The sequence below is a fragment of the Pezoporus wallicus genome, unplaced genomic scaffold, assembly GCF_028554395.1.
Source record: "Pezoporus wallicus isolate ANWC-B61680 ecotype Strahan unplaced genomic scaffold, APGP_CSIRO_Pwel_v1 contig_4901, whole genome shotgun sequence".
Taxonomy (NCBI): domain Eukaryota; kingdom Metazoa; phylum Chordata; class Aves; order Psittaciformes; family Psittacidae; genus Pezoporus; species Pezoporus wallicus.
Window position 1 is genome coordinate 221,594 of NW_026640354.1, and position 14,663 is coordinate 236,256.

Below are 14,663 nucleotides of genomic sequence, written 5' to 3' on the forward strand. Positions count from 1 at the left end.
GCACAAAGAATTAAAACCAAATTACACAGTCAAAAGACTCTGCTGTCATTATCATATGCTGTTTTAAAACACTCCTACTTATAATATAGAAGTTCAATACATAGTATCCTCCGTATCAGTAAATACTGTAGCTTGGGTTGTTGCTTGCTGGGTTTTTTTTTTCTTCAGTAAATCAGTACTAACATAACCAAAAGCCTTCCTTCAGCCCTTGTATTCCAGTTACACAAAACAGCCATTTATCAAGTGTTCAGATCCAACTGGAAAAAATCATAACAAAAGCAACATTGTTTCTTCTTTATTCTCCAGAAATCATAATTTATATTGTTGTAAAAAGGAAGGAAAAACATCCTAGCATACACACGCATTATAGCATCTGCACAAAAACACCTATTGTAAGAGGTATGTGTTTAATTATATTTTTGTTTACTGTAGTAATAGCTTGTTTGAGTTACCTATGAATGAACAAAAACCCTGTTGTACCAATCAAACACAACAGCCGCCATGCTGCCACAGGCACTGTCTCCTTTTCCCCCATGGAAAAAGAGACAAGAAGTCTAGTCGAGTATTTGAAAAGGCAACCAACTGGATCTGAATAACTACCTTAATAAACAAACACATTTGCTTGTTTAACACTGTGCTTGGCAAAACAGTCCCAAGAGAAACATCTCACATGGAAGTTTAGGAGAAAGACAGCAACTTGCTTCATCTTTACTTCACTACCACAGACACAGTATGTGAGCTCTCTTTGAAGTGGGAAAGGTTAAAAATGTCTCAGAGCAGAACCAGTTGATGCCAGTAGGAAAACAATATCCCTTCCCTACAACGTTATCATGAAGTATAAAACTCATAGCCATAATAAATTGTATTTTGTTATCCCCTTATCAGAATCTAATGAAGAAAAATATGCACAAAAAGCTTTCCTCAGGGAAATTGAGCTGTTTGATTTCACTGGAATATCTGAACATCCATCAGACCAGCCTCCTCTGAAATATCCTTTATCAGAGACTGGTGGAGACAGGGAGGAACTGAACATCTTTATCTACCTCAGAAAGTAGCCAGCTGCTATTCAGATTTTTAGCAGAGCAGAGAGCCCCCTGCCCTTTCCTCCCTCTCACAATATTACAGTTAGAACATACTATCATAATAATCTTCTCTGCAATTTTCTCAACAATAAGTGTGTATCTCATTGGGTAAAGATATATTTGAACACAAGTTTCCCTTGTAATCAGTTCCTTGTGCATGAAACAGTAGAAAAGTTTAAAAAGAGTATGACTGACTTCAGGAAAATCTAACTTCACTTCCCATCTGCTGATGTGTAAACCAAATTTAACCACTAACAAAGACACAATTTTTTTTTTCCACAGGAGAGAACAAACACAATACCCAGCTATTCTGTAAGACTCTTCACAAATCTCGGATCTTTTTAGCATTTCATGGATTTAAAGTCAGCCATACCAGATCTATCCCAGAAGAGGAAGGAAGAGGTTTTTCAATGTGCTCACCACTCAGCCTTCTGATTCAAGACAGATTTCAATGAAAAAAAATGAGAATTCACCCTGGTTTCTCCTCCTTCATGTCTTACACTCAGTGTGAATTGTATGTTAATTTCTAGAATATTTCAGAAGTGATTAAATAAGCAATATGAAGGTGGCTTATCTGAAAGCTGATATTTTTTCTGTTGGACTTTCCTAGATCAGAACATGAAGCCCAGTTTCAATTATGTCAGCAAAGAATTTCATTCCTGTGTGTCACAGTTGGACTACTGCTTTATGTAAGGTGATTATCTGTTATGTAGGCAAGTATGCTAGCTAGATGTGCAGAGCTCCAAGTATTGCCAATTACTATTAAAATCTAATATAATAAATAGCAAATTGGGCAAGGTAAGCCAGGTCTATCAGTAAAAAAATATCCAAAAAATTCTTTACTAAGTTGTCCCTTTTCGGGCATTTATTACAAGGAGGAAACACTTCAGGCATTTGGTGGAAGACTTCTGCATTAAGACACAGCTTAAGACAAATTTATTCTAAGAAAATGGAGACGTTATTAATGTTATGAGACAATAAAGTGACTCAGGAGGCAAAAGACTGGGTTTAGGGTTTTTGGTATGGGTTGGGTTTTGTTTTTTTTTCCCTCTTTGTAATGAAGCAGCCCTTGAAATCCCATGGCAATCTTAACTATTCTCCCAGAAACCAGATGAGTGAAAAATGATATCTTTCCATTCAAGAAGGATCTTCTTTCTACCATGTAATCCAATATGTGTAACCATGCCTCCCTTTATACCTTCCAGATACAGACAGAAGACATTCTTATTCTCAGCTGTATTTCACAGACCAACCTCAAGCAGTACAAAACATTGTCTAAGACAGACAAGAACGTGTCTCATTTGTGCAAGCAAGCTGCACTAACTGCTAAAAAAACCCCCAACAAACAGCAAACCCAGCCCTTAGTTTGAAACACTGAACTTTGGACATTCTGATCCTTACTTTGAAAGTACATGTATTCATTTATACTTAGCCTGGAAAAATACCTTTCTGGTTATTCACAGCATACCAGAGCAGGTGTCCCATAAAGCCCTACCATGACCCTTCAGAACCGGAGCAGAGCCACACCATGAAGCTCATTTGAGGGCAGGAGGGGTGACAGTAAGCACCCACACTACCGCACACTTTCCCCATGACTGCCAGAAACTCATTACTGCTGCTGGTTTAGGAAATGCTGCCCTTCACTCCTCAGTGCCATGAGGGTCTCAGGATGGCATTTTAGGGTGCAAGTCCCTTTGAGGCATCTCTTACCCATAGCTTTACTTAGATTTGCTACCTCCAGGAAAACAAGTAAATACGCTGTTTGTCAGTTTCGCTGCCTCTACCTTCTCCCTGCTACAGCATCAAGCAACAAAACAAAATAAGGTATGTGCAACAGAATCTGAGGTTAGGATTTCCAGTAAATCCAGGAAAGTATACTCCAAGTAGAAGTGTAAGCTAATTGAGTTTAACTGACTGCCTTTCTACCCACATCCTCTCTTTTACACTGCGTGACTGCTGGTAGGACACAGGCCAGGGCTGCCAGCCCCGTGGGTCCTAGGTGGGACCACGCTCATTAGCGAACCACTCTCCAGTTTCTCTGTTTTCTTTCCCGTCCTGGCACTTATCAGCCTTGCAAGCCAATGATCTAGTTTTCACGGAGTCACTCCTGCCATGCAACCTCTGCTCTGATAACACGTTCTTGCAGCTTGGATTACCCTTCTTTGTACAGTGCAAGCTTGGTGACTCAGATCCTCACCTCTCTTCAGACAGCCAGCTTTTGCAAGGAAATCTAAACGCTGTTGTTAACTCTGTGGTACCCAAAACTGCTATTGCTGTTTATAAGTAAATCAGCATGTGGGACAATTTGACACAGTCTGGGCTCAGTAACTTGGTTTCGTAATACAAAGCAATCTACGGCCACACTGGCCTCCTGTCTTCCATCCTCCTGCCACTGCTTGCTGCCATCCTGAAAACTTTCCACTTCTTTTTAAAGTGGATCCGTTCTCTGACCCCATGTGCTGTGTCACATACAGCTCAGCAGGCAGAACTGACAGGGTGCTACTCTGCAACACCAGAGCTAGCTATGGGTGGGGAAAGCAGGGAAGATTGTAGGACATCATGAAAGTGCTGCCTTGCAGCATTTTTTGCAATTATTAACAACATACTTTAATTAACCATTAAGTGGTATAAAAGGCAATAATCAAACATATGCATACACATTTCCTTTCCTACCTGTGATCTCTGGTAAACTACCAGCACCTACAGAGAATACGTATGACATGTTAATGACCCAGATTAAAAAATAATAATAAGTTACACTGCCCGGATATGTTTACAAGATCAGTTTACTCCTCTCCTCCCTGTAATTAGCATGGCCAACTCTTGGAGCTGCTGGATCACTCCTTCTTACTGAAGAGTCTGAACTATCTTTTTATGTAAACAAAGTTGATAATCATGGGTAATAATGCTGACTACTTCAAATTAATGTTCTAAATGCATAAGAACAGAGTCATCTTAAAAAGAAAACAAGCAATAAGAAACATTTCACTATAAAAAAAAAAATCAATGACACCTTGAAAAGGCTGAGAAAGTAATTAAGAAAATGTTTTACTTCACCTCTATTAATATAATGAAGTTTGATAATTAGAAATATAGGACTGTAATCTCTATGGTATTTAAACTGTGAAGTGTTTGTTCCCTTGGATGAGGGAACATTAAGTCCTTAATTGATTTGCTTAATTCAAGAAAACAGCCAACAGCAGAATAACAAACTTTCTAAACAAAAGAGATTGTTCATTGTGAACCATAAAGCAAAATATTTGTAGTTTAATTTTTTTTTTTTTTAATATGCTCTCTGAAATGAACATATGTCAGAAATAAAGAGCGACTCAGGAATCTGCTTATTTCCTGTTTCAGTTTCAATATGCAGACTTTTGCTCTTTATCACATCAGAATCACTTGGGAATATAAACAGAAATAGAAGTGGGGGTCAAAATCATTGAAGCAGTTGAAGACTACTGAGCCATAGCTTTGTAATATTTAATATTTGTATCTGTGTAATTTTGCTCTTCCCCAAACTGAAGAATGCATACTGCTGATACTAAACCTGCAGACTTTCTCTCCGATGCACAAAAATCAGACATTACAATTACTTTGTATTTCTAAGGAAAGCAAAATCAACTTCCTCTCCAAGATGCAGAAAAAAATAGAAGTCCTCCGCTGAAAGGAAGGACTGCTCCATAACCTTTTGACCTGTGACAAGACATTCTCTACTACTGCTGACATAAAAAACAGAGGTTAACAAAAAATGTTTTGTCTTTTCCATACCTGAAGATACAGAAAGGAAAAAACACGTTAGGAAGGGCATATACCAGGTATTCACAAAGACCAGAGTCACAACTTTTACAACAGTGTCTGCTCTTATTCCAGCTAGTAAAAATAAGGATGCTGACCATCTGAACTAGGATAATTGATAGATTCAAGGTGGTTCCAGTAAAAGCTTAAATTTAATTATGTCATACTGAAAGATGTCATGATAAATGAAGTAGTTGGAAAATGCTAATTAGAATTATGACTTCATTTTAAAAGTGACATTTACTTTGCCTTTAATTTGATGAAGCAATTCCATAGGACCTTTGTTTGACATTATGTTACTTGTTAAGGCACTTGAAGTTAAAGATTTCATCTCTCAGTCTTCATCATCTAACAGCAAAGAGTCTAATCTAAAACAGAGCCTAGCACACTCCTGCAGGACACTCTGTGTGGGAAAAGACAAAAACTAATCTCAACAGTAGACTCTTAACCAGACTCTAGCTGAGAAGAAAGTTTATAATACTGAATCAAATGGCTGTGTAGATTCAATCCTCCTCTCTTTCATGAGCACATGCAGATAACTGACAGAAAGCATGCACTTCTTAGTGGAATGTTTCATTTGCAATGCAAGCTAAAGCTGAAGATCCTTAGCCAAACTTAGAACAGAAAACTGATCTTCCATTCTTTTAGGCTGCATATAATTGTAGATACTGGCAAAGACATGGCCTAAAGGCAAAATAGTTTTTGTAAGGTTTTTCTCTGTTTCTTTGGTTGCAAGACACTTACCTTGCCTTTCTGGTTCAAAGGTTCAATAGTTAAGTTGTCAGTGCCAATGTCCACAATCATCCCCATCTGAAACCCATCAGTTGGGTGTGGAGCCCAAACGGGCTTCCCATCCTCCATTGTGCGATCTATCCAGTATTTCCTGTAAGAAAAAAAAAATAATAATAAAAGAAACTGTATACAAATTTAGTAAGCTATCAGGATTCACCACACAGGCTTTAGTTTATGATGTTTATTCCTATTAGTCAGTGTGGAAGGAACCTGCCTATAGAATGGAGCCAGCTTGTCAGGACAAGACTCTTCCAGCCTTTTTCCAACCTGAAATGCTTTGCTTACAGAGAATACCCTCAGACTTGGAAAGTATGGAGAAGATTCAAGAACAGACAAATCTGGTGGGGGTGCCCAGGGAGACCCTCAAATTTGGGGAAAAGACTGCTCTCTGCAGCTTATTTCCTGTTTTCCCTGATTTGTGAGCCAAAAGGGGATCTACCTCATGATCAACTTAGAAATACAAGACCGATTCAAAGCTAGGGCTATACTCAGGAGTGTGTATATACACATATGTATATACGCCCGTACAGACACACACATATATATGTACATGCAGTGGGGTCATATGACTAATGGATATTTCTCTGTACGTGATTTGGTGTGCAAATACTTGACTTTCTAAAGGGCACATGTCAAGGCACATGAGCAGAAATGCAGTCTCTTGTCATCTGAGACGAATGAACGTGCTCACTCTTTTCATGTGCCTGGGCATATGGCTTTTAAATAACCCACAAATATATTCACTCACAATTGATTTATCATACTTTGAGAGACTGATCTCTGATACTGTAACATTACAACTCTGCCTCTTAAGGAACACCAACTTTACCGTCTATAAAAATACAGAAATTGTTTCAGAGGAACCTATGATATACAAATGAAATAGATGCAAAGACCAAGACATTCAAACCTTAGGTTCCTCAAGTTATGCAGCTAAATAAGCTCCCAATTAAGAGGTATTTGATTGCATGCAATGTGCATTGAGCTGACCAGGAAAGTTGCCAGGATTGGCACACTCTGAATGGCTAATGGTGCCATTTTAAATATACAGAATTAGTCCTTTTTGGGTTGTTGTTTGTTTTTTTTTTAAACCTGTTTTATAATCCTTGCCCTAATAAGAATAGAGAGTCCACACAGCTTGAAAGGCTCATGTCTCCTGGCCATTTCTTACTCCTTTCCAAAACTCATTCACATACTAAACTGGTATGCTTCAGTGATTCCAAAAATTAGTAAAAAGTATCTCATTTTACTAAGGTGTAAGTTACCTCTCTTAGCATGAACAAAATGAGCCTGCCAAGCAGCAAAGAAAACACTGGCAGCAAACTCCAAGAGTCTGTAAGCTAGGAAACATCGCATATTTTTCTTCTTCCCACATCTAAAGGAAAAAGGAGCTCCAAAATTTCTCGCTACCAACAAAGACTCCAACCTCTTTACCATAAGCAGCAGCAAGGAAAAAGAGTCATCGACCCATCAGAAAGCTGTACAACCAAGAGCAAAAAAGGACACTCTTGAACCATAGAGGGGATGTCAGGACATGCTGCACATGACCTGCTTTTTGCTGCCTGCAAGGAGTTGTAGAAAACTGAAGAGAAGGAAAAGCCTTGCTGTGACTGCTTTGAGAATGCTGCTCGTCTTAGCATCTTTTCAAGGAATAAGACCACTTACTGTTAACTTTAATGCAAAGTAACAGCAGATTAAAATTAATTCTAAAGCAAAGACTCAGAATGCAAAGTCAAATTTTTTTTAAATGAAGTAGCATTGAAAAAACTAGCTATAGAGCACTGAATTTAGCACTGGTGTCTCCTTTTGTGTTTAAATCTACTCAGTTAAACGGATTCCAACCCCCCCCCCCCCCCCCCCAACACAGTTCAGGATCTAAGAAGCTCATGAAGATTTTAAAAAATGTTTCTAGTGTATTCTAGTCATGTAATTCATGCTATTTAAACATTATACTCAACACAAGAAAGCTTGTGGCTTACTTTTCCCCCATAAACAGAGCATATTAACTTCTTTTAACTACTCATAGAAAGTTTATGTTCTAAAACCTCAAGTGTCAAATTCCCTTCTATTACTTCACACATTTTGCCACATCCCACAAACTCTACAAAACACCATCATCTTCATCATGTGTCACTAGCATCATATGATAAATGCTGTAAAACAACGTCTGTATTCACTCACAATTGGCTGTTGGCCATTTTGTCCTTACCTTAGAATCTTAGAATCAGATCTAGTATACACTACAGTTCTAGGGTTTAATTTTGGCTTGGTGGGTTTTTTTCAGCCAGATCTGACCTCTGAGTACAACTGCCATTGTGGGCACGGTTGCTAAACAGCTGAATTTATTTCTGGGTATACCCAGGCCTTCATTTCTTCACAAGCCTATAATTTGCTGTTAAAATGCGAGTTCAAATTAGTACTTAAGTGATATGTCACACAACCACTAAAAAACAAGGCTCTCTTTTTACATCCTGAGTAGCACGGCCAGGGCTCTGGATGTAACTCTGCTGCACAAGAAACAAACCCTGGAATCAGTGCCAAAACTTCTGCCAATAGTTAGAATCCAACCTCCCAGTTAGCAGCCGAAGGCTTCTGCTTTGCACACTGACGTGGGCTTTTGCATTCTTACATAGTCTTAAGAGCACTTCATGCTTTATGAAAAAATTATTCTCGGGGAGCATCACAAGGTTAAAAAAAAAAAAGAAGTCCTCTTCAAGGACAGAGCAGTGACTGAATTCAGCCACCACCAGGAAATGCATGTTTAAGAAAAATACCTGAGGCTTTGCAAGTGTCTAAAAAGCCACTGGGTGAAAGCATCTAAATACAAGTGTAGTAGTTATTCCTTTTAATAAATACAGTCCTCTGCCTGAGAAGTGACATAAAACCAGCTGTAACATTTTGGTTTTGGCACCACTCCATCTCTGTCAGCTGAGACTCCGACAGGCAGCACATTAAAATTGGATACTGAAACACAGCAGATCGTATCTGCTCTATTATCTACCCCTCCATCTGATGTATATGCCACTGCCCTTGAGAGAGATGCACAAAGTCTATTCCTGAACAAACTCTTCAATAGCCAGTTTCTAGCCCAGCATTCTAAGGTGAACAGAAACAAAACAAGTTCAAAGTTCAACTACCTGACACAGAATCATAGAATAGAACAACTCCCACAATGAGTGGGATCAAGCTGACTTTTTTTTTTTTTTCCCCATGTACATCCATCTAAATCCAGTCTACATGAAGCCAACTTCACTACACTGTTAAAGAGCTCACTGTTTCTGAAAGCAAAAAGATTTAAATCCAGGCTAAAACCACCAAGGCAACAAATTTAAGAACACCAGCAAACGCAACAAACCACCTGTATAATTCTTCCAAATAAAGGAGGCCAAAAGGAGCCACCTTCCACATTTGTATATATGTACTCAATACATATTAAAGTAGTTGATTATAATTTGCTAGGTCATTTGGGTCTCCACAACTAAGACTTCTCCAACATGAGGGAGAGAATTCACAAAGGCTACACTTATAACCGGGAAGCCAGCTGCCATTTTCTACTTCTAGAGTCAGTAGAAAAGGAGACCAAGAACCCCATGCTGGAGTTTGTCTCTCTGTTGAGCAGGAGAGGGACAGTAATAAAATAAGGCTTTGTCTGAAGTCAGTAAATTTAAGAGCTATTTCTTCAAATGTCAGACTTTATATTTTCATAATTGGCAAGCAGTAATAAACCTTGCCTTAATCACCAGTGAAAGTACTCAACGCATTCAGCACTGGCTAAACAGTAGCAACCAGCAGTTCAAACAACTTGCAAGACAAAACTGTACTGCACTCCCCAGACTACAACAGTGAGAAAAACATAAGCCAGCGCTTCTCTTTTTCTGCACTGTTATTCTCTCTTTTGGAGAATGTTTAATAACATTGTTTCTCAAAAAAATTACCTACATATCACATTGAGCATATGCAACAACTAAGAATTCCTCAGTTGAAAGCTGGCACATGACCATTCCATTTACATTTCCTGATTTTGAAAGAATGTAAAATAACTGCATTTTGATTTTGTAGAGTATTCAAAAGGAATTCAAACACTACTATCTGGCAAAAGAATTCTAGGAAGGCAAAATACAGTAACGCGATTTTAAACTTGTTACCTGAGACCAGAGGTAGGCATTTGCATGATCTGATCCTATTTACTACCTTCTGAAGTTTACTATATGAAGACACTGTACTGATTGCTGAATTAAGTAATTAAAAGAAATAAAAAATTAAATTTCATTAAACAACTGACAGTATCTCATTACATTCACTAAATCAAAATTCATTAAACAACTGACAGTATCCCATTAGGTTGGCTAAATCCAAGGGAAATAAACTAGTCAGAATGGGTATATTAGGTAATTATCACAGTGAAAATATAATTACATAACTTTATATTTTAAAAAATCTACTTATTGCGTGTTTAAGAGCTGCTCAAAATTCTGCAGATTACACTGGGCACATGCTAATGCTTTGGGAAAGGTCCTGTAAAAATACAGGACAGAGAAGACAGAGGAAAACATCAATACACAGTGGTAGCTTACTGTCAATAAAGTTTGGGTTTTTTTTTTTCAATCTAGTTGATTGTTTGACCGAAATTTGAACAAATCAAAGTTCAGGCGGCATTCAGCACTCTCCTGCAAGGGACATAATATTTCAAAGGAACTGCAGATACACTACAGCGATTTCGTTTGTTTTAGCTAAATGCAACAGTCACAACTGCATTATTTTACTGAATATTCAACCCATTTGCTTTTTATTTCTTATTTAATTTTTCAATGTACTAGAAAACTTCTCTGCACTAAGACACTTTATTTAGTTTCGCCATACCAAACTGCAGTTTCTCATACACACCACACAGCAAGGTAAATGTGGCAAGCAGAGACTTCTGCCAACTCAGGAAGGAAGAAAATAGGCTAGAATACAGCCCAGCAAAAAGGTATCTTCAAAACCAATTTGCCTTGAAAATGCTAATGCTGACTTGTTGATTGCCAATACATTTTGTAGATGTATGCAGGTGAAATAAAGAGTAGGAGTTCACACATTTGAATATTACTAGATAAAAACTTCTTTTAAAGCTACATGCTCTAAATGCCAGAGACAATTTGAGTTGATTAAATCATTTTCATGGCATGCACATTTTCTTGTATATTTGCATGTATCAACATGTTTTCAATACTTAGCAGCTAGAAACTGATTTCTGTAGTACTTCTATAAGAATCACTCTTTCACATTTGTATTCACTTCGTATTAATTTAGCATTCACATAGGAAATGTCTACTCTGATGTGTTTACTACTCAAAATGTTTTTGAAAAGGCAATCCCATCCCTCATGCTTAAAGCAGAGGAGAAATATTTTCTTTTTCCACATTACATGTGTCAATTCCCAATGACAAAAAACCTGTTCTGGACCTTGGTAAAGCAACCCTGCAACACTCTGCATCGTTTCTCAAATACCTTTGCCTGGAACACCCACTCTGCAGGTAGAACAAATTTTAAGGAACAGAAAAGGGTGTGTGGTAGGGACAGGATTAGCAAAAGACCTGTACAGCTTACTCTAAACCATGCCACCTTCCTGTGTCCTAATTGCTGCTCAAGCCAATTCAGCCCAACTACACTTCCAGCTTTGGTCCCTGGTCCTGCCTCCTCCCCTCCCAGCCACCTTGAGAAATACTGATACAGGTCAGGAGATGGTCTGAGGTAGAGCAAGTACTTTGAAAGAAACACACAACTACTTTGTCTGCAAATATTTATATGGCTGTTACATTCAAAGAAGATCCTAAAAAGAACAAATTTGTAAAATCAATTAATGGTAAAAATTATCTTCACAGCAATTGATTTTTCATGCTTTTTCAAATGCATTATGTTTAACCAATTATCACTTTTGTATGTATATGCACTTTTCACACAAACATGTAGCCTATTAGAAAAGGATGACATCAAAACAAAACCACCTATCGTAGGAAGCTCATCTAACATAATTTGTAGTTTAACTGAACAGATTTCTAAAAGGCCAAGTGCCTTTCAGCTTTTGTTCACTAAGTGCCAAGAGCTTCAGTACTGCCTAAGAAACAAAAATAAATACTGTGTGGCCAAGGAAATCTGCTATTGGAGACTACAATGAAGCTCCAAGAAATCCAAAAGAAGGAGGCTTTCGGCAATTACAACACAGTAAATCTGCAGGTATGGCAGAAGAAATGAGTCCACAACAGGGGCTGGAAAAAGAGGACCACTTGTTGCATGCTGGCAAACACTCTCACAAACTGTACTATGTGGGAAGACGATGAGGAGTAGAGAAGATGGAATGTTGAATGAGACTTTGCAAAGGAAGACAGCGACATGTATTTTGTGTGAACTAGCATATTGACATTGGTTCATATTAAATCCTGAGGTAAACATGACCACACCTGTACCTGACATGATGTACTTCCATGAACAAGGACCAATGCATATATGAAGAAGAAGAAAGAAAAAGTTAATTTCTATAAAGCTGAAAGAATAAACTGAAGGGAACAAGCAGCTTCCATCTGTCATCAGTGAAGACAGATGCAGCTCCCAGCATTGCTAGCTGTAGTGTGCGAGCATTTGCTTAGATCTTTGACAGAAAAAGCCATCTTCATTTTACATGAAATTCTGTTTGGGGACCCTATAAAAATGTTAACAGTAGTTCCAGCTTCAAGAATTTCAAATCTACCAGAAAGCAACATCTTACTTTTACCAGGCCTAACCAAAAGCACTGGCTGCAAAAACCTTGGTGCAAAGTTTCCCCATCTGCCAAACAACAGGGCCTTCAGGAGCGAGTGCTTGTGGAGGAAGCTTCCCAGTGGACTCTGCCCAACTTGGCTTACTATTTCTTGGAACTGCATCCCTCACCAGACCCTGCGAGCATCGAAAGTCTTTGTTGCACCTGACATAACTGTGCTCCACTTGCACTGTGCTACCTGCACTCTTAATGGCAAGTACTGAGTGGTTCTGTTGATATGTGACATATGCAGCAATATCCTACTGGAGGAACACTTCAAAATGAGAACAAAACACACACAAAACCCCCTCAATATCATGAAGGCTATGCTGAAACAGCTCTTACTTGCAGCAATGTAACATTCTAGTTAATTTCTTAATAACATTCTTGCTAGCTTTAAAATTCTACGACTGTTAAAATTCTGCCAGTATCTGTTAAGTTCCAACTGCCGTTATACAAGACTGAGATGAATTTTGTGCAACTTGTAAGCTTGTACAGCTTTAACCATAGAGGCTGTGATCTTTTCACTATGATATTGGGAAGTTAAATTTGATTCATACTAGGATCAACAAGGTCTGATGATTTCTTCTGTGACTCCTGCTCTTCTGCCAGCTTTTTAAGCTACTGTTCTTTCAAGAACATTGGTCTTATTTTAGCTCCGACTAACAAAAATGCAGAGGTTTCTGTCCCAATTCTTGCTAATTAAAGTAACCTGAGTGGAACTTCCTGCCAAACCAAGGAATAAGTATGCCAAGGGGATCTGCACAAGCAATACCTAAGCCAGTAATAGCAGCAAGCAGAAAAGACGAAGAGTAGCAAAACCCAAAACACAATGTTGAATTTCAGCAAGAACCCATACACGCACAAAAAAGCTGAAGTTACAATTAAAGAAAGAACTCCTCAGTTATGGTCTGGACACTACTTCAGAAGCAGTGCAAAACAGAAATGAAGACCAGAAAAAAAAAAAAAAAACAGAAGAAACCCAGTATGGCTAAGAGACAGTTTGAAAGAGGCTGTTGAAACTAACTGAACTCTTTCATATTGTGCAAATCAGCCCTGGTGAAACCAGCGAGCAGAAAAAAAGTACAAGGCGTAACTCAGCAAACAGATAAAGGAACCAAAGCAAAATCAAAGATGTCTTAAGCCGTCTCATGATAAAATATAAAGAACACACAGAAGCAGACACTCTGTCTTGCAGATTTAACTGGAGTAGTTCAAGCCGATGAGGTGAACTCTGGAGTTAACTACTCCTACAGCTGAGAGACCACACTGTGTGACCACTTCAATCATATTCAGTGATTTAAAGGCAGGTAACTTCAGACCCCTTAAGCCAGCACTTTAACATACACCCTTCTGTACTACCTTTTCCAAGTGTAAACATCGGAAAGAACAAGTACTTCTTGAAGGTTGAGGATGACTCTCTCTAAGCTAATGAAATTTAAATTCTCCTACAGTTATGTCATTTTCCAGCCTCCCCCACCCATTAATCTTGTACGACTCAAACTCTCCTACTGCAAATTAGAGTGCCCCACTTCCCCACCCAATGCACACTATTGCCAAGCTATTGCTCATCTTCAGGTGACCTAATAAAAGAACATATATGTTTATTCTCTCTTAAGACTATGTACCCATCAGTTTCTCTTTGGGCTTTTTATACAAGATAAAAACTATAAATGAGCCTCAAGCCTGCAAAACACAAGGAACCTCTGCTCCAGCACAAAAAGTAGAAAATTAAATTACACAAATAAATAAAAAAAATAAAATACTAAGATAAGAAAGTGCTTCCTTTGATATACTTACAAGAAATGCTATCACTTACAAATACTGGTTTGGTATGTAAATACCTGGTCATTAACTGCCATAATCTGAATCGCAGGAGCTGTACATTTTCAGTTATCAGGACCCCAGAATTTTAGTACTCTGTAGACCATCATAAATTGTCAGCTAAAAGCTCAATTTAGTGTACCCAAAGGGGCTTGTACCAGTTGAAACAAACATATACTGCATTTTAAATCAGCTTTTGCCAAGCTGATTCAGAAAGAGGCTGAGGTAGACCGAATCCCAGCAATATATTCTAATCCTATGAACACAGATAAAGCCAACGAAGTTCATGCCGTCACAAGAAAATCGAAGGCGGACATAGTCTAGAGTGAGGCATCTCTGCCCTTGGCAGGGGGTTTGGAACTACATGATCTTAAGGTCCTTTCCAACCCGAACCATTC

General features: G+C 38.4%; 1 protein-coding gene across 4 annotated transcripts in view; it reads right to left on the reverse strand.

Annotated features, from left to right (window-relative positions):
- The window catches only part of MYO6 (myosin VI), a 79,148-nt gene extending 73,392 nt beyond the window's left edge, over positions 1-5,756 (reverse strand). For all 4 annotated transcript variants that reach the window (XM_057418803.1, XM_057418805.1, XM_057418806.1 and 1 more), the window contains exon 1: positions 5,622-5,756. In XM_057418803.1, coding sequence (XP_057274786.1) covers positions 5,622-5,738 — 117 coding nt within the window. In that variant the 5' untranslated portion in view covers positions 5,739-5,756. The remainder of the gene's footprint in view (positions 1-5,621) is intronic.
- Positions 5,757-14,663: the final 8,907 nt, after the last annotated feature.